At 47.6% G+C, this 19893-nt stretch overlaps 1 protein-coding gene across 1 annotated transcript in view; it reads right to left on the bottom strand.

Moving 5' to 3' along the window:
- The window catches only part of LOC147673045 (complement factor D-like), a 48970-nt gene extending 30950 nt beyond the window's left edge, over positions 1-18020 (bottom strand). Inside the window, exons 1-2 of the mRNA XM_086946724.1 lie at positions 17791-18020; positions 670-829 (exon numbers count right to left, since the gene is read on the bottom strand). Coding sequence (XP_086802850.1) covers positions 670-829; positions 17791-17863 — 233 coding nt within the window. The 5' untranslated portion in view covers positions 17864-18020. The remainder of the gene's footprint in view (positions 1-669; positions 830-17790) is intronic.
- Between the last annotated feature and the right edge of the window lie 1873 nt (positions 18021-19893).

The raw sequence follows: 19893 nt of genomic DNA, 5'->3' as shown, positions 1-19893 counted from the left end.
GGGGATCACAGGGCCTTTGACACAGGTGTGTGAGGTTATTATAACTCCTTCCTTTGAGGGGATCACAGGGCCTTTGACACAGGTGTGTGAGGGTATTATACCTCCTTCCTTTGAGGGGATCACAGGGCCTTTGACACAGGTGTGCGAGGGTATTATAACTCCTTCGTTTGAGGGGATCGCAGGGTGTTTGACACAGGTGTATGAGGGTATTGTAACTCCTTCATGTGAGGGTGCGACATGGCCTTTGACACAGGTGTGTGAGAGTATTATAACGCCTTCATGTGAGGGTGCGACATGGCCTTTGACACAGGTGTGTGAGAGTATTATAACGCCTTCATGTGAGGGTGCGACATGGCCTTTGACACAGGTGTGTGAGAGTATTATAACGCCTTCATGTGTGGGTGCCACAGACCTTTGACACAGGTGTGGGAGGGTATTATAACTCCTTCATGTGTGGGTGCCACAGGGCCTTTGGCACAGGTGTGGGAGGGTATTATAACTCCTTCATGTGTGGGTGCCACAGGGCCTTTGGCACAGGTGTGGGAGGGTATTACAGCGCCTTCATGTGAGGGGATCACAGAGCCTTTGACACAGATATGTGAGGATTTAAACAGCCCATGGTTGGTGTAGGCGGGGCTATCTTGGCGCGGCTGCACCACACACACTCACCTTTCCGGAAGGCAGTGAGCCGCGCTGAGCACCCACTGCTGTGCCATCAGGAGTCCCCCGCACAGATGCGTCTCGTTCACCTGGATGGATGCCATGTAAGGGGGGCGCAGGGTCGGCTTCGTCTCTGCCCCGCCCAAGATCCGGCCCCGGGGCCACGCCACTGTGGAGGAAGAGGAAGCGAACAGTCAGAGTCTTTAACCCTAGTGACATCACCTCTGCACCCCCTCTCAACACACAGGTTTGCCCTCAGAGACAGGGGCGGCTCCAGCGTTGAAACCTAGGAGCGCCGTCCCACTTAAAATCACCCCCAAAGCCTCAGAGATAAAAAATAAAATAAAATGGTAGCTCATCAGCATTTTATGTTTCACCCCTGTCTCGAGCCGAGCGTCAGTATGGGGGCGGGGCCACTGCTGACTGACAGCAGCAGGGAGGAAGGAGGGCTGTCTAATGCACTCTTTGAAGTGCGCATGTCATTTTGGCCGGCCGTCTTGCGTCAGCCAGGCACACATGTGCACTTTAAACCTCTCCACCCATCTGTCTTGAGATAGCTGGGTTGAGAGTAACGGCAGGCCTCCAGTGTGCCGTGGAGCGCCGACTGAGGCCCCTGCCTCCAATCAGGGCGCTGTCCATGTGCTGCATGTTTGCAGTGCCTGGATTGGGCGAGGCACTCCCAGCCTCTGGTCCCAGTTCCTGGATGAAGAAGAGGGCCGGAGCGAGGACGTCGCATTAGGTAAGTTTTATTATCGTATATTATTTTATAATACTTTGCGCACACGTGCCCCGACCCCTCTCCCTGTAGATGCCAGCCGCCACTGCTCTGAGAGGAGACAGATTTCTTGGGGACCTCCCCGGTGTCCCAGTCACACCTTGAGAAGACGTCTTCCGTCCTTACAGGTTCACGTCCTGTAAGACGGGCTCCATGGAGCCGATTCACAAAAGCATTTATGAGTGAAGGAGGCAATGACCCCTCCAATGTTATCCCGCTCTCTGCTATTCACACCGCACAGTACAGAGGAGAGACATTGGTCTTTAAACTCTGAGTAGATCGGGCCGTGCTGTACCGAAAAAAACAGAATCAGCGACCTGCTGCAATGTTTTCTCCAACAAACAATGTGTCTTGTATGTTTTATCATGAGATTGCTGTGTTTGCAGGTGGGTGTGTTGCCGGTATTGGCACTTTAGCTGCTCACCCACCTGCACTTCTAAATCTTGAAACTGCTCCTGAAAAGTACTGAATGACAGAACATACGGATCTGAAAGCTGGCCACATCTTGAAATGGTGCGCGCGAGGTGGGACTGCGCCCGCTTTTAACAACCAATCAACAAGGTTCATGTTATTGCCATTTACAGAGCGCACCGTTACCCAATGGGAGTCCTGGCAAGAACTCATCAATGAAATAACACAATTGGGTCTGGCATTAGCCAAGACCGTTTCTTTTCAATAAACAGGCTATTTAATCGAAGTCCTCTCGTGGGCTTTAAGGCTCCCCTTTCATCCATTGGTCTGCTGCGGTGTCACTCACGCAGCACGTCAAACGGCGTGGGGCACATCCCAGCCCACTTCAGCCACCAGCTGGCCTGACTGAGTGATTGCACTCGGCTCTTGCACAGTGTGCACATCCACACAGTAAGTAGTCCCCTTCAGTGCAGGGACAACCGGCGCAATGTGTGCTTTAACATACAAAAGAAATATATATTTTGGCTTTATACAATGCTTGTATAACCTCGACAAAGGACAAGCAGCCCCCTGAACATTCCTACCAGCCTGCCCTATTATCTAAATACAAAAACCTTTCACCTACAAAATAAGCATTGGCAAGGGCAACAGATGATGCCAGTCCTTTTTTATAGACTGGTGTTTTTTTTTCCAAACATGATTATGAATTATTAAATAATGCATAGTGTCTGTAAAATCTAATGTGCACGCTTTTTTATTTACTTGACGTAGCCTTAAAAGAGCAGCACATGTGTATTATGTTATGTATTCCAAAATGCCTTTGTGAATAGACCCCCTTAACTGTCCATGCTGCATTTCTACCCACATCCAGCAGAAAGACTACATAGTGGCACGCGCCCTAGCACCAATTCTGCACACCTTCAGACAGACTCCATATGAGCAGGTGCCACAGCAACGAGTACATGGACCCTTTCTGCACACGCCCTAGCAGGCACGCTCCACATGAGCACGCGCCACGGCAACGAGTACATGGACCCTTTCTGCACACGGCCTAGCAGGCAGACTCCATATCTACATGTGGATCAGTGACAGAATATCAGAAACACAAATATCGAGACAGAATATTGTGTCAAAATATCGAGGAGAAGAATAGCGAGAAGGTAAGTGGGAATAGGTAAGTATACATTTACTATTCTTAACTCCAGATGTACGCACTTAGAAGATATTTATATTGTTAAGGTGCATATATGTGGACTTACATATAGTAACTTTACTTACCCATAGAAAATGACCTTCACAATACTTGTGTCCTCGATATTTTTGACACAATATTCTGTCCCACGATATTTGTGCATACCACCCAAGCAGACAGACTCCATTTGTACACGTGTCCTAGCAGACAGACTCCATTTGTACACGTGTCCTAGCCGACAGACTCCATTTGTACATGTGTCCTAGCAGACAGACTCCATTTGTACAAGTGTCCTAGAAGACAGACTTCATTTATAGACATGTCCTAGTAGACAGACTCCATTAGTACACGTGTCCTAGCAGACAGACTTCATTTGTACACGTGTCCTAGCAGACAGACTTCATTTGTAGACATGTCCTAGTAGACAGACTCCATTTGTACACATGTCCTAGCAGACAGACTCCATTTGTACATGTGTCCTAGTAGACAGACTCCATTTGCACACATGTCCTAGCAGACAGACTCCATTTGTACATGTGTCCTAGCAGACAGACTCCATTTGTACACATGTCCTAGCAGACAGACTCCATTTGGGCTCGTTTACTAGCAGACAGACTCCATTTGTACACGTGTCCTAGCAGACAGACTTCATTTGTAGACATGTCCTAGTAGACAGACTCCATTTGTACACGTGTCCTAGCAGACAGACTCCATTTGTAAATGTGTCCCAGTAGACAGACTCCATTTGGACACGTGTTCTAGCAGACAGACTCCATTTGGACACGTGTCCTAGGAGACAGACTCCACGTGTCCTAGCAGACAGACTCCATTTGTACACGTGTCCTAACTGACAGACTTCATTTGTAGACATGTCCTAGTAGACAGACTCCATTTGTAGACATGTCCTAGTAGACACACTTCATTTGTAGACATGTCCTAGTAGACAGACTCCATTTGTGCATGTGTCCTAGCAGACAGACTCCATTTGTACATGTGTCCTAGCAGACAGACTTCATTTCTAGTCATGTCCTAGTAGACAGACTTCATTTGTAGACATGTCCTAGTAGACAGACTCCATTTGTAGACATGTCCTAGTAGACACACTTAATTTGTAAACATGTCCTAGTAGACAGACTCCATTTGTATACGTGTCCTAGCAGACAGGCTCCATTTGTACACGTGTCCTAGCAGACAGACTTCATTTGTAGACATGTCCTAGCAGACAGACTTCATTTGTAGACATGTCCTAGTAGACAGACTCCATTTGTACACATGTCCTAGCAGACAGACTCCATTTGCACATGTGTCCTAGCAGACAGACTCCATTTGTACATGTGTCCTAGCAGACAGACTTTATTTGAAGACATGTCCTAGTAGACAGACTTCATTTGTAGACATGTCCTAGTAGACAGACTCCATTTGTACACGTGTCCTAGCAGACAGACTCAATTTGTACACGTGTCCTAGCAGACATTCTCCATTTGTACATGTGTCCTAGCAGACAGACTCCATTTGTACATGTGTCCTAGCAGACAGACTTCATTTGTAGACATGTCCTAGTAGACACACTTCATTTGTAGACATGTCCTAGTAGACAGACTCCATTTGTACATGTGTCCTAGCAGACAGACTCCATTTGTACACGTGTCCTAGCAGACAGATTCTATTTGTACATGTGCAGACAGACTCCATTTGTACACGTGTGCTAGCAGACAGACTCCATTTGTACACGTGCAGACATACTCCATTTGTGCATGTGTGCTAGCAGACAGACTCCATTTGTACACGTTTCCTAGCAGACAGACTCCATTTGTACACATGCCCTAGCAGACAGACTTCATTTATGCACGTGTCCTAGCAGACAGACTCCATTTGGACACGTGTCCTAGCAGACAGTCTCCATTTGGACACGTGTCCTAGCAGACAGATTTGTACACATGTCCTAGCAGACAGACTCCATTTGGACACGTGTCCTAGCAGAAAGACTTCATTTGTACACATGCCCTAGCAGACAGACTCCATTTGGACACGTGTCCTAGCAGACAGTCTCCATTTGGACACGTGTCCTAGCAGACAGATTTGTACACATGTCCTAGCAGACAGACTCCATTTGGACACGTGTCCTAGCAGACAGACTCCATTTGTACACGTGCAGACTTACTCCATTTGTACATGTGTGCTGGCAGACAGACTCTATTTGTACACGTTTCCTAGCAGACAGACTCCATTTGTACACATGCCCTAGCAGACAGACTTCATTTATGCACGTGTCTTAGCAGACAGACTCCATTTGGACACGTGTCCTAGCAGACAGACTCCATTTGTACACGTGTCCTAGCAGACAGACTTCATTTGTAGACATGTCCTAGTAGACAGACTCCATTTGTACACGTGTTCTAGCCGACAGACTCCATTTGGACACGTGTCCTAGGAGACAGACTCCACGTGTCCTAGCAGACAGACTCCATTTGTACACGTGTCCAAACAGACAGACTTCATTTGTAGACATGTCCTAGTAGACAGACTCCATTTGTAGACATGTCCTAGTAGACAGACTCCATTTGTGCATGTGTCCTAGCAGACAGACTCCATTTGTACACGTGTCCTAGCAGACAGACTTCATTTCTAGACATGTCCTAGTAGACAGACTTCATTTGTAGACATGTCCTAGTACACAGACTCCATTTGTAGACATGTCCTAGTAGACACACTTCATTTGTAGACATGTCCTAGTAGAGAGACTCCATTTGTATACGTGTCCTAGCAGACAGGCTCCATTTGTACATGTGTCCTAGCAGACAGACTTCATTTGTAGACATGTCCTAGCAGACAGACTTCATTTGTAGACATGTCCTAGTAGACAGACTCCATTTGTACACGTGTCCTAGCAGACAGACTCCATTTGTACATGTGTCCTAGCAGACAGACTCCATTTGCACATGTGTCCTAGCAGACAGACTTCATTTGAAGACATGTCCTAGCAGACAGACTTCATTTGTAGACATGTCCTAGTAGGCAGACTCCATTTGTACACGTGTCCTAGCAGGCAGACTCCATTTGTTCACGTGTCCTAGCAGACATTCTCCATTTGTACATGTGTCCTAGCAGACAGACTCCATTTGTACATGTGTCCTAGCAAACAGACTTCATTTGTAGACATGTCCTAGCAGACAGACTTCATTTGTAGACATGTCCTAACAGACAGACTTCATTTGTAGACATGTCCTAACAGACAGACTTCATTTGTAGACATGTCCTAGTAGACACACTTCATTTGTAGACATGTCCTAGTAGACAGACTCCATTTGTACATGTGTCCTAGCAGACAGACTCCATTTGTACACGTGTTCCAGCAGACAGATTCCATTTGTACACGTGCAGACAGACTCCATTTGTACACATGTGCTAGCAGACAGACTCCATTTGCACACGTGCAGACTTACTCCATTTGTACATGTGTGCTAGCAGACAGACTCTATTTGTACACGTTTCCTAGCAGACAGACTCCATTTATACACATGCCCTAGCAGACAGACTTCATTTATGCACGTGTCCTAGCAGACAGACTCCATTTGGACACGTGTCCTAGCAGACAGTCTCCATTTGGACACGTGTCCAGGCAGACAGATTTGTACACATGTCCTAGCAGGCAGACAGATTTGTACACATGTCCTAGCAGACAGACACCATTTGGACACGTCTCCTAGCAGACAGACTTCATTTGTACACATGCCCTAGCAGACAGACTCCATTTGGACACGTGTCCTAGCAGACAGTCTCCATTTGGACACGTGTCCTAGCAGACAGACTCCATTTGTACATGTGTCCTAGCAGACAGACTCCATTTGTACACATGTCCTAGCAGACAGACTCCATTTGGGCTCGTTTACTAGCAGACAGACTCCATTTGTACACGTGTCCTAGCAGACAGACTTCATTTGTAGACATGTCCTAGTAGACAGACTCCATTTGTACACGTGTCCTAGCAGACAGACTCCATTTGTAAATGTGTCCTAGTAGACAGACTCCATTTGGACACGTGTTCTAGCAGACAGACTCCATTTGGACACGTGTCCTAGGAGACAGACTCCACGTGTCCTAGCAGACAGACTCCATTTGTACACGTGTCCTAACTGACAGACTTCATTTGTAGACATGTCCTAGTAGACAGACTCCATTTGTAGACATGTCCTAGTAGACACACTTCATTTGTAGACATGTCCTAGTAGACAGACTCCATTTGTGCATGTGTCCTAGCAGACAGACTCCATTTGTACATGTGTCCTAGCAGACAGACTTCATTTCTAGTCATGTCCTAGTAGACAGACTTCATTTGTAGACATGTCCTAGTAGACAGACTCCATTTGTAGACATGTCCTAGTAGACACACTTAATTTGTAAACATGTCCTAGTAGACAGACTCCATTTGTATACGTGTCCTAGCAGACAGGCTCCATTTGTACACGTGTCCTAGCAGACAGACTTCATTTGTAGACATGTCCTAGCAGACAGACTTCATTTGTAGACATGTCCTAGTAGACAGACTCCATTTGTACACATGTCCTAGCAGACAGACTCCATTTGCACATGTGTCCTAGCAGACAGACTCCATTTGTACATGTGTCCTAGCAGACAGACTTCATTTGAAGACATGTCTTAGTAGACAGACTTCATTTGTAGACATGTCCTAGTAGACAGACTCCATTTGTACACGTGTCCTAGCAGACCGACTCAATTTGTACACGTGTCCTAGCAGACATTCTCCATTTGTACATGTGTCCTAGCAGACAGACTCCATTTGTACATGTGTCCTAGCAGACAGACTTCATTTGTAGACATGTCCTAGTAGACACACTTCATTTGTAGACATGTCCTAGTAGACAGACTCCATTTGTACATGTGTCCTAGCAGACAGACTCCATTTGTACACGTGTCCTAGCAGACAGATTCTATTTGTACATGTGCAGACAGACTCCATTTGTACACGTGTGCTAGCAGACAGACTCCATTTGTACACGTGCAGACTTACTCCATTTGTGCATGTGTGCTAGCAGACAGACTCCATTTGTACACGTTTCCTAGCAGACAGACTCCATTTGTACACATGCCCTAGCAGACAGACTTCATTTATGCACGTGTCCTAGCAGACAGACTCCATTTGGACACGTGTCCTAGCAGACAGTCTCCATTTGGACACATGTCCTAGCAGACAGATTTGTACACATGTCCTAGCAGACAGACTCCATTTGGACACGTGTCCTAGCAGACAGACTTCATTTGTACACATGCCCTAGCAGACAGACTCCATTTGGACACGTGTCCTAGCAGACAGTCTCCATTTGGACACGTGTCCTAGCAGACAGATTTGTACACATGTCCTAGCAGACAGACTCCATTTGGACAAGTGTCCTAGCAGACAGACTCCATTTGTACACGTGCAGACTTACTCCATTTGTACATGTGTGCTGGCAGACAGACTCTATTTGTACACGTTTCCTAGCAGACAGACTCCATTTGTACACATGCCCTAGCAGACAGACTTCATTTATGCACGTGTCCTAGCAGACAGACTCCATTTGGACACGTGTCCTAGCAGACAGACTCCATTTGTACACGTGTCCTAGCAGACAGACTTCATTTGTAGACATGTCCTAGTAGACAGACTCCATTTGTACACGTGTTCTAGCCGACAGACTCCATTTGGACACGTGTCCTAGGAGACAGACTCCACGTGTCCTAGCAGACAGACTCCATTTGTACACGTGTCCAAACAGACAGACTTCATTTGTAGACATGTCCTAGTAGACAGACTCCATTTGTAGACATGTCCTAGTAGACAGACTCCATTTGTGCATGTGTCCTAGCAGACAGACTCCATTTGTACACGTGTCCTAGCAGACAGACTTCATTTCTAGACATGTCCTAGTAGACAGACTTCATTTGTAGACATGTCCTAGTACACAGACTCTATTTGTAGACATGTCCTAGTAGACACACTTCATTTGTAGACATGTCCTAGTAGACAGACTCCATTTGTATACGTGTCCTAGCAGACAGACTTCATTTGTAGACATGTCCTAGCAGACAGACTTCATTTGTAGACATGTCCTAGTAGACAGACTCCATTTGTACACGTGTCCTAGCAGACAGACTCCATTTGTACATGTGTCCTAGCAGACAGACTCCATTTGCACATGTGTCCTAGCAGACAGACTTCATTTGAAGACATGTCCTAGCAGACAGACTTCATTTGTAGACATGTCCTAGTAGACAGACTCCATTTGTACACGTGTCCTAGCAGACAGACTCCATTTGTTCACGTGTCCTAGCAGACATTCTCCATTTGTACATGTGTCCTAGCAGACAGACTCCATTTGTACATGTGTCCTAGCAAACAGACTTCATTTGTAGACATGTCCTAGCAGACAGACTTCATTTGTAGACATGTCCTAACAGACAGACTTCATTTGTAGACGTGTCCTAACAGACAGACTTCATTTGTAGACATGTCCTAGTAGACACACTTCATTTGTAGACATGTCCTAGTAGACAGACTCCATTTGTACATGTGTCCTAGCAGACAGACTCCATTTGTACACGTGTTCCAGCAGACAGATTCCATTTGTACACGTGCAGACAGACTCCATTTGTACACATGTGCTAGCAGACAGACTCCATTTGCACACGTGCAGACTTACTCCATTTGTACATGTGTGCTAGCAGACAGACTCTATTTGTACACGTTTCCTAGCAGACAGACTCCATTTATACACATGCCCTAGCAGACAGACTTCATTTATGCACGTGTCCTAGCAGACAGACTCCATTTGGACACGTGTCCTAGCAGACAGTCTCCATTTGGACACGTGTCCAGGCAGACAGATTTGTACACATGTCCTAGCAGGCAGACAGATTTGTACACATGTCCTAGCAGACAGACACCATTTGGACACGTCTCCTAGCAGACAGACTTCATTTGTACACATGCCCTAGCAGACAGACTCCATTTGGACACGTGTCCTAGCAGACAGTCTCCATTTGGACACGTGTCCTAGCAGACTGATTTGTACACATGTCCTAGCAGACAGACTCCATTTGGACACGTGTCCTAGCAGACAGACTCCATTTGTACACGTGCAAACTTACTCCATTAGCAGACAGACTCCATTTGGACACGTGTCCTAGCAGACAGTCTCCATTTCGACACGTGTCCTAGCAGACTGATTTGTACACATGTCCTAGCAGACAGACTCCATTTGGACACGTGTCCTAGCAGACAGACTCCATTTGTACACGTGCAGACTTACTCCATTTGTACATGTGTGCTGGCAGACAGACTCTATTTGTACACGTTTCCTAGCAGACAGACTCCATTTGTACACATGCCCTAGCAGACAGACTTCATTTATGCACGTGTCTTAGCAGACAGACTCCATTTGGACACGTGTCCTAGCAGACAGACTCCATTTGTACACGTGTCCTAGCAGACAGACTTCATTTGTAGACATGTCCTAGTAGACAGACTCCATTTGGACACGTGTCCTAGCAGACAGACTTCATTTGTACACATGCCCTAGCAGACGGACTCCATTTGGACACGTGTCCTAGCAGACAGTCTCCATTTGGACACGTGTCCTAGCAGACAGATTTGTACACATGTCCTAGCAGACAGACTCCATTTGGACACGTGTCCTAGCAGACAGACTCCATTTGTACACGTGCAGACTTACTCCATTTGTACATGTGTGCTGGCAGACAGACTCTATTTGTACACGTTTCCTAGCAGACAGACTCCATTTGTACACATGCCCTAGCAGACAGACTTCATTTATGCACGTGTCTTAGCAGACAGACTCCATTTGGACACGTGTCCTAGCAGACAGACTCCATTTGTACACGTGTCCTAGCAGACAGACTTCATTTGTAGACATGTCCTAGTAGACAGACTCCATTTGTACACGTGTTCTAGCCGACAGACTCCATTTGGACACGTGTCCTAGGAGACAGACTCCACGTGTCCTAGCAGACAGACTCCATTTGTACACGTGTCCAAACAGACAGACTTCATTTGTAGACATGTCCTAGTAGACAGACTCCATTTGTAGACATGTCCTAGTAGACAGACTCCATTTGTGCATGTGTCCTAGCAGACAGACTCCATTTGTACACGTGTCCTAGCAGACAGACTTCATTTCTAGACATGTCCTAGTAGACAGACTTCATTTGTAGACATGTCCTAGTACACAGACTCCATTTGTAGACATGTCCTAGTAGACACACTTCATTTGTAGACATGTCCTAGTAGAGAGACTCCATTTGTATACGTGTCCTAGCAGACAGGCTCCATTTGTACATGTGTCCTAGCAGACAGACTTCATTTGTAGACATGTCCTAGCAGACAGACTTCATTTGTAGACATGTCCTAGTAGACAGACTCCATTTGTACACGTGTCCTAGCAGACAGACTCCATTTGTACATGTGTCCTAGCAGACAGACTCCATTTGCACATGTGTCCTAGCAGACAGACTTCATTTGAAGACATGTCCTAGCAGACAGACTTCATTTGTAGACATGTCCTAGTAGGCAGACTCCATTTGTACACGTGTCCTAGCAGGCAGACTCCATTTGTTCACGTGTCCTAGCAGACATTCTCCATTTGTACATGTGTCCTAGCAGACAGACTCCATTTGTACATGTGTCCTAGCAAACAGACTTCATTTGTAGACATGTCCTAGCAGACAGACTTCATTTGTAGACATGTCCTAACAGACAGACTTCATTTGTAGACATGTCCTAACAGACAGACTTCATTTGTAGACATGTCCTAGTAGACACACTTCATTTGTAGACATGTCCTAGTAGACAGACTCCATTTGTACATGTGTCCTAGCAGACAGACTCCATTTGTACACGTGTTCCAGCAGACAGATTCCATTTGTACACGTGCAGACAGACTCCATTTGTACACATGTGCTAGCAGACAGACTCCATTTGCACACGTGCAGACTTACTCCATTTGTACATGTGTGCTAGCAGACAGACTCTATTTGTACACGTTTCCTAGCAGACAGACTCCATTTATACACATGCCCTAGCAGACAGACTTCATATATGCACGTGTCCTAGCAGACAGACTCCATTTGGACACGTGTCCTAGCAGACAGTCTCCATTTGGACACGTGTCCAGGCAGACAGATTTGTACACATGTCCTAGCAGGCAGACAGATTTGTACACATGTCCTAGCAGACAGACACCATTTGGACACGTCTCCTAGCAGACAGACTTCATTTGTACACATGCCCTAGCAGACAGACTCCATTTGGACACGTGTCCTAGCAGACAGTCTCCATTTGGACACGTGTCCTAGCAGACAGACTCCATTTGTACATGTGTCCTAGCAGACAGACTCCATTTGTACACATGTCCTAGCAGACAGACTCCATTTGGGCTCGTTTACTAGCAGACAGACTCCATTTGTACACGTGTCCTAGCAGACAGACTTCATTTGTAGACATGTCCTAGTAGACAGACTCCATTTGTACACGTGTCCTAGCAGACAGACTCCATTTGTAAATGTGTCCTAGTAGACAGACTCCATTTGGACACGTGTTCTAGCAGACAGACTCCATTTGGACACGTGTCCTAGGAGACAGACTCCACGTGTCCTAGCAGACAGACTCCATTTGTACACGTGTCCTAACTGACAGACTTCATTTGTAGACATGTCCTAGTAGACAGACTCCATTTGTAGACATGTCCTAGTAGACACACTTCATTTGTAGACATGTCCTAGTAGACAGACTCCATTTGTGCATGTGTCCTAGCAGACAGACTCCATTTGTACATGTGTCCTAGCAGACAGACTTCATTTCTAGTCATGTCCTAGTAGACAGACTTCATTTGTAGACATGTCCTAGTAGACAGACTCCATTTGTAGACATGTCCTAGTAGACACACTTAATTTGTAAACATGTCCTAGTAGACAGACTCCATTTGTATACGTGTCCTAGCAGACAGGCTCCATTTGTACACGTGTCCTAGCAGACAGACTTCATTTGTAGACATGTCCTAGCAGACAGACTTCATTTGTAGACATGTCCTAGTAGACAGACTCCATTTGTACACATGTCCTAGCAGACAGACTCCATTTGCACATGTGTCCTAGCAGACAGACTCCATTTGTACATGTGTCCTAGCAGACAGACTTCATTTGAAGACATGTCCTAGTAGACAGACTTCATTTGTAGACATGTCCTAGTAGACAGACTCCATTTGTACACGTGTCCTAGCAGACCGACTCAATTTGTACACGTGTCCTAGCAGACATTCTCCATTTGTACATGTATCCTAGCAGACAGACTCCATTTGTACATGTGTCCTAGCAGACAGACTTCATTTGTAGACATGTCCTAGTAGACACACTTCATTTGTAGACATGTCCTAGTAGACAGACTCCATTTGTACATGTGTCCTAGCAGACAGACTCCATTTGTACACGTGTCCTAGCAGACAGATTCTATTTGTACATGTGCAGACAGACTCCATTTGTACACGTGTGCTAGCAGACAGACTCCATTTGTACACGTGCAGACTTACTCCATTTGTGCATGTGTGCTAGCAGACAGACTCCATTTGTACACGTTTCCTAGCAGACAGACTCCATTTGTACACATGCCCTAGCAGACAGACTTCATTTATGCACGTGTCCTAGCAGACAGACTCCATTTGGACACGTGTCCTAGCAGACAGTCTCCATTTGGACACATGTCCTAGCAGACAGATTTGTACACATGTCCTAGCAGACAGACTCCATTTGGACACGTGTCCTAGCAGACAGACTTCATTTGTACACATGCCCTAGCAGACAGACTCCATTTGGACACGTGTCCTAGCAGACAGTCTCCATTTGGACACGTGTCCTAGCAGACAGATTTGTACACATGTCCTAGCAGACAGACTCCATTTGGACAAGTGTCCTAGCAGACAGACTCCATTTGTACACGTGCAGACTTACTCCATTTGTACATGTGTGCTGGCAGACAGACTCTATTTGTACACGTTTCCTAGCAGACAGACTCCATTTGTACACATGCCCTAGCAGACAGACTTCATTTATGCACGTGTCCTAGCAGACAGACTCCATTTGGACACGTGTCCTAGCAGACAGACTCCATTTGTACACGTGTCCTAGCAGACAGACTTCATTTGTAGACATGTCCTAGTAGACAGACTCCATTTGTACACGTGTTCTAGCCGACAGACTCCATTTGGACACGTGTCCTAGGAGACAGACTCCACGTGTCCTAGCAGACAGACTCCATTTGTACACGTGTCCAAACAGACAGACTTCATTTGTAGACATGTCCTAGTAGACAGACTCCATTTGTAGACATGTCCTAGTAGACAGACTCCATTTGTGCATGTGTCCTAGCAGACAGACTCCATTTGTACACGTGTCCTAGCAGACAGACTTCATTTCTAGACATGTCCTAGTAGACAGACTTCATTTGTAGACATGTCCTAGTACACAGACTCCATTTGTAGACATGTCCTAGTAGACAGACTTCATTTGTAGACATGTCCTAGTAGACAGACTCCATTTGTATACGTGTCCTAGCAGACAGACTTCATTTGTAGACATGTCCTAGCAGACAGACTTCATTTGTAGACATGTCCTAGTAGACAGACTCCATTTGTACACGTGTCCTAGCAGACAGACTCCATTTGTACATGTGTCCTAGCAGACAGACTCCATTTGCACATGTGTCCTAGCAGACAGACTTCATTTGAAGACATGTCCTAGCAGACAGACTTCATTTGTAGACATGTCCTAGTAGACACACTTCATTTGTAGACATGTCCTAGTAGACAGACTCCATTTGTACATGTGTCCTAGCAGACAGACTCCATTTGTACACGTGTTCCAGCAGACAGATTCCATTTGTACACGTGCAGACAGACTCCATTTGTACACATGTGCTAGCAGACAGACTCCATTTGCACACGTGCAGACTTACTCCATTTGTACATGTGTGCTAGCAGACAGACTCTATTTGTACACGTTTCCTAGCAGACAGACTCCATTTATACACATGCCCTAGCAGACAGACTTCATTTATGCACGTGTCCTAGCAGACAGACTCCATTTGGACACGTGTCCTAGCAGACAGTCTCCATTTGGACACGTGTCCAGGCAGACAGATTTGTACACATGTCCTAGCAGGCAGACAGATTTGTACACATGTCCTAGCAGACAGACACCATTTGGACACGTCTCCTAGCAGACAGACTTCATTTGTACACATGCCCTAGCAGACAGACTCCATTTGGACACGTGTCCTAGCAGACAGTCTCCATTTGGACACGTGTCCTAGCAGACTGATTTGTACACATGTCCTAGCAGACAGACTCCATTTGGACACGTGTCCTAGCAGACAGACTCCATTTGTACACGTGCAAACTTACTCCATTAGCAGACAGACTCCATTTGGACACGTGTCCTAGCAGACAGTCTCCATTTCGACACGTGTCCTAGCAGACTGATTTGTACACATGTCCTAGCAGACAGACTCCCTTTGGACACGTGTCCTAGCAGACAGACTCCATTTGTACACATGTCCTAGCAGACAGACTCCATTTGTACACATGTCCTAGCAGATAGACTCCATTTGCACACGTGTCCTAGCAGACAGACTCCATTTGTACACATGTCCTAGCAGACAGACTCCATTTGTACACGTGTCCTAGCAGACAGACTCCATTTGTACACGTGTCCTAGCAGACAGTCTCCATTTGGGCACGTGTCCTAGCAGACTGATTTGTACACATGTCCTAGCAGACAGACTCCATTTGGACACGTGTCCTAGCAGACAGACTCCATTTGTACACATGTCCTAGCAGACAGACTCCATTTGTACACATGTCCTAGCAGACAGACTCCATTTGGACACGTGTCCTAGCAGACAGACTCCATTTGTACACGTGTCCTAGCAGACAGACTCCATTTGTACACGTGTCCTAGCAGACAGACTCCATTTGTACATGTGTCCTACGTGTCCTAGCAGACAGACTCCATTTGTACACGTGTCCTAGCAGACAGACTCCATTTGTACACGTGTCCTAGCAGACAGACTCCATTTGTACACATGTCCTAGCAGACAGACTCCATTTGTACACGTGTCCTAGCAGACAGACTCCATTTGTACACGTGTCCTAGCAGACAGACTCCATTTGTACACGTGTCCTAGCAGTGAATATTGGCTGCCAGCAGTTTGCCTTTGCCAATGCTCATATTGTTTTATCATGGCTTTATTAAAACTGTATTGCTGGGGATGGTGCTGGGCGGTTGCCAGTATAAAATAAAGTAGCTAAAAACAGAAATATATTTTTGGGCCTCAAAAAGCAGACTTTGCCACAGCAGAGACTGACACTGAAGGGAACTCCCTCGGTGGGGGAAGGGGGGGTCTGTTGTAATAGGCCATAATGCTGTCAGTTTCAGTGAAGTCACCCAATGGCTGAAGCGGGCGGAACCATTGCCTTATACGGTATGGTGTAGTCCAGTGAGTGAAGAAAATGTGAATGACACAACAAGTGTCCAATGGGCGAAGAGATCTGTTTGAGAACAAATCTAAGTAAGTATATATCACACGCTTCAAATAATCCCTCTAAAAGCCTTGGCTAATTCCACCTGACACCACCCCGGAGGAACAAAGGCGCTCAGCTCGAAACTGCTTTGGAACTTTTTTTTAACTTTACCAAGATGTGTGTGAAAGTGACGTGCAGGCGCTATAAGAATGAGAAACACACAAAGTGCTTCCCGATAAATCTGTTATTAACCAAAAGAACTATTTTAGCAACCTTAGAATACAGAAAAAGTAAGGGGAAACATTATGGTTCTAAACCTAAGCCTTGGGTTTCGCGTGCAGCTCTTTGAAGCTGGTTCATAACTCAATGAGCTATAGTACAAGGATTATCGCGCGGGGCCTACAGGGGCGCAAAGATCTCAGCAGCAGAAGCAGTAACCCGCCGAGCTGCCTACATTAATTAGACACCTCTTGCATGCTGTCCTCTGCAGCAGGCACAGACCTCTTAGGCAGCAGTTTGCATTCACGTTTCATGTCTTTCTTCTTTGGGGCACAGTTTGTTTTAGAGATAATTGTACAAGGAGCCCGACTGCCGGACCTCGGCCCCCTATTTCCGGACACCCAAGGACCCCTGGTTTATGCGACCCCGCAGCATGCTGCTTCCATTCCCGTCGCTCTCACAGTCAGTGAGACTAGGCGGCCAGGGGGGCGTGCCTGAGACGGAGGGGGGGTGGGGGCGTACCTGAGACGGAGGGGGCGGATGTATGACGTTACAACGCATGCCTTTACAACGCGGTTTTTACAACGCATGCCTTTACAACGCATAGCGCTTTAGGGTGCTGGATAGTGAAAAGTTTAATTTACTATTCCAACTCCAGTCCCCGTGGACACTAGGGAAGGTGTTGGATAGTAAATTAAACTTATTCCCTATCCTAGAGCGCCCCCCAGCGCAATGCGTTGTAATGGTTTACATTGTAATGACTGCGTTGTAATGGTAGTGCGTTGTAAAAGTTTCGTTGTAAAGGTTGTATACCACCTGAAGACTGAGGGGGGGGGGGTACCTGAGACTGAGGGAGTGGGGGGCGTGCCTGAGACTGAGGGAGGGGGGGCGTACCTGAGACTGAGGGAGGGGGGGGCGTACCTGAGACTAAGGGAGGGGGGGCGTACCTGAGATTGAGCCCCGCATCAGGACCAGCAGAGCGAAGAGGGCCGGCCCCATCCTGTAGGACGCAGGCGGCATGCTTGCAGTATGGAGACCCCTGGAGCAGGCAGGACTTATCTCCAGAAGCAGGCCTTATTCCTCAGCGGGGTCTCTCCAGGTGCAGAGGTCTCTCCAGACGCAGAGGTCTCTCCAGAAGGCCTTAGCACCTTTTGCCTCGTCAGTCCCAGCTCCTCTGGCTTCGGGTGGGGCGGCTGATCCTGCTATAAGAAGGCCCTGGGAGGGGGGGCGGTTGAAGAGGGCCCCTCCCACGGACACAGCAGCCCGGGTCCAGGGTAAGCAACCCGAGAGGCCCAAGGTCACAGGTGGCGGGGGGGGGGACAATGGCTGTCCCGGGAGTGAGACAATGCTATCTGCAGAGGAAGCGAGGCGACACAGCAGGGAAGGGGAAGTGCAGGGGGGGGCAGATCTGAACCCCCCCCCCCAGCCAGGCTTCCTCCTCCAGTGTTTGGGATCTGTGGGTCCATTGTCGCCCATAATCCTCGGGGGATTTCTTAGACAGGAAGCACCGCGAGCTGCAGGAGCGCCTCCTGCCGGTGACAGGCACACCCTCTCCAACAAAAGAGGCCAGAATCCGTCCGTGAGGGCCCCGCCTCTCTGAGGCCGATGCGACTGTACGGCGTTGTAAAGTACCTGCATTTACACAGCGCTCACTGTTGTTAAACATCGTTGAGAAACGCTGTTGTAGGAGCAGGGCTTTAAGTGGGCCGGGTCCTGCCGGTGCCGTGTACCGGCTGTTCAAAAAAGCAGGTATTGACTTTCCAACGTAACCAAACAAACAGCACCATTCAGGGTAACATCGCATGGGAATAGTCCAGGGTTGGCACAAATCACATCGACATAAAAGGTGACATACATGCAAATCAAAGGCCCAAATCCCTAGAAGCGCTCCGTACATCCAGCCAACCCACCTTAAAACTCTATCACCCCCAAACACTCCCCCCACATAGAGAGGTCGTTCCTGGGCGGTACACCCGTCCACCCCCCCTGCGCCAACGCGCCGATGTTGGTGCCGTAACCATCAGCCAATTGGCAGCGTTATCCCTCTTTGCTACCACCAAGGCCGTGTTAAGAAAAAAGCTTTTCGGTCCAGCTAGCGCCTAGACCATCAGTTATGCCCAATTGAACACATGTAGGAGCTAAAGGGACCTCCCAGCCCAAGACCTCGGTCAGTTGGTTCTCCTGTCAAGGACTCCCAGTACCTCTGTATCGCGGGACAAAGCCACACCATGTGATAAAAGTCTGTGCCAGGACGGGAGCAGCGGGGGCAAAGGGCATCCGACCAGAGACCTGCGCCGTGAAGGCGCAGCGGCGTAAGATAGGCAGCATGTAGGAAATAAATTTGGACCAACCGTGGGGCCCATCAAGGCATCTCTCCAGTCAGCATCCTCTAGCGTCCCAAGCCAGCCCTCCCACTTATCACGGAGGTGAGAGAGGGAGTTGGGGGTATTATTGAGTGATCGATATATTCTGGAAATTCCCCCTTTCCCCAAATCACCAGTCATAATCTGCGCCTCTGGCGGACTATACTCCGGCAAGGAAGACCCATCTGGGATACATACGCGAAGGGCATGGCGCAGCTGCAGGTAGTGGAAAAGTTGGGAGGGGCGGAGAGAATACCTGGCCTGCAGGTCTTGAAAGGTGCGCAAGTGGGTACCACTCCAGACAACCCCCAGCAGGGATATTCCAAAATGGCCCCACTGCCGGAACCCTGCCAGGGACGCCACCTCCCCGAGCCGGGTACCACACCACAGGAGGGTATATTGCGTCAGTCTGCCCGACCAGCGGGTTTGGCGCCATGAGGCCCGCCAAGCCAGGACTACCCCTCGAGTAACCTCAGGGAGAGCCCGAAGGACAGCCGCACCATAGAGCATCCCCTGAAGGGAGGCGAAGCCCAGACTGTGCAGTTCCAAGTGATACGCCGGATCGGACCATTCACCGTTAAACCAGCCGTGAAGCGTGAGTAGTCAGGTCGCTAAATAATACAGGTAGAGGCTCGTCAGGCCAAGACCTCTGTCAAAAGTTGGAATGCATGAATGCGTATCAAGAGA

This window comes from Lissotriton vulgaris, chromosome 12, assembly GCF_964263255.1.
Source record: "Lissotriton vulgaris chromosome 12, aLisVul1.2, whole genome shotgun sequence".
In the NCBI taxonomy this organism is placed as follows: Eukaryota; Metazoa; Chordata; class Amphibia; order Caudata; family Salamandridae; genus Lissotriton; species Lissotriton vulgaris.
Note: the sequence above shows the minus strand (reverse complement) of the source record. Positions and strands in the feature narration are given on the sequence as shown.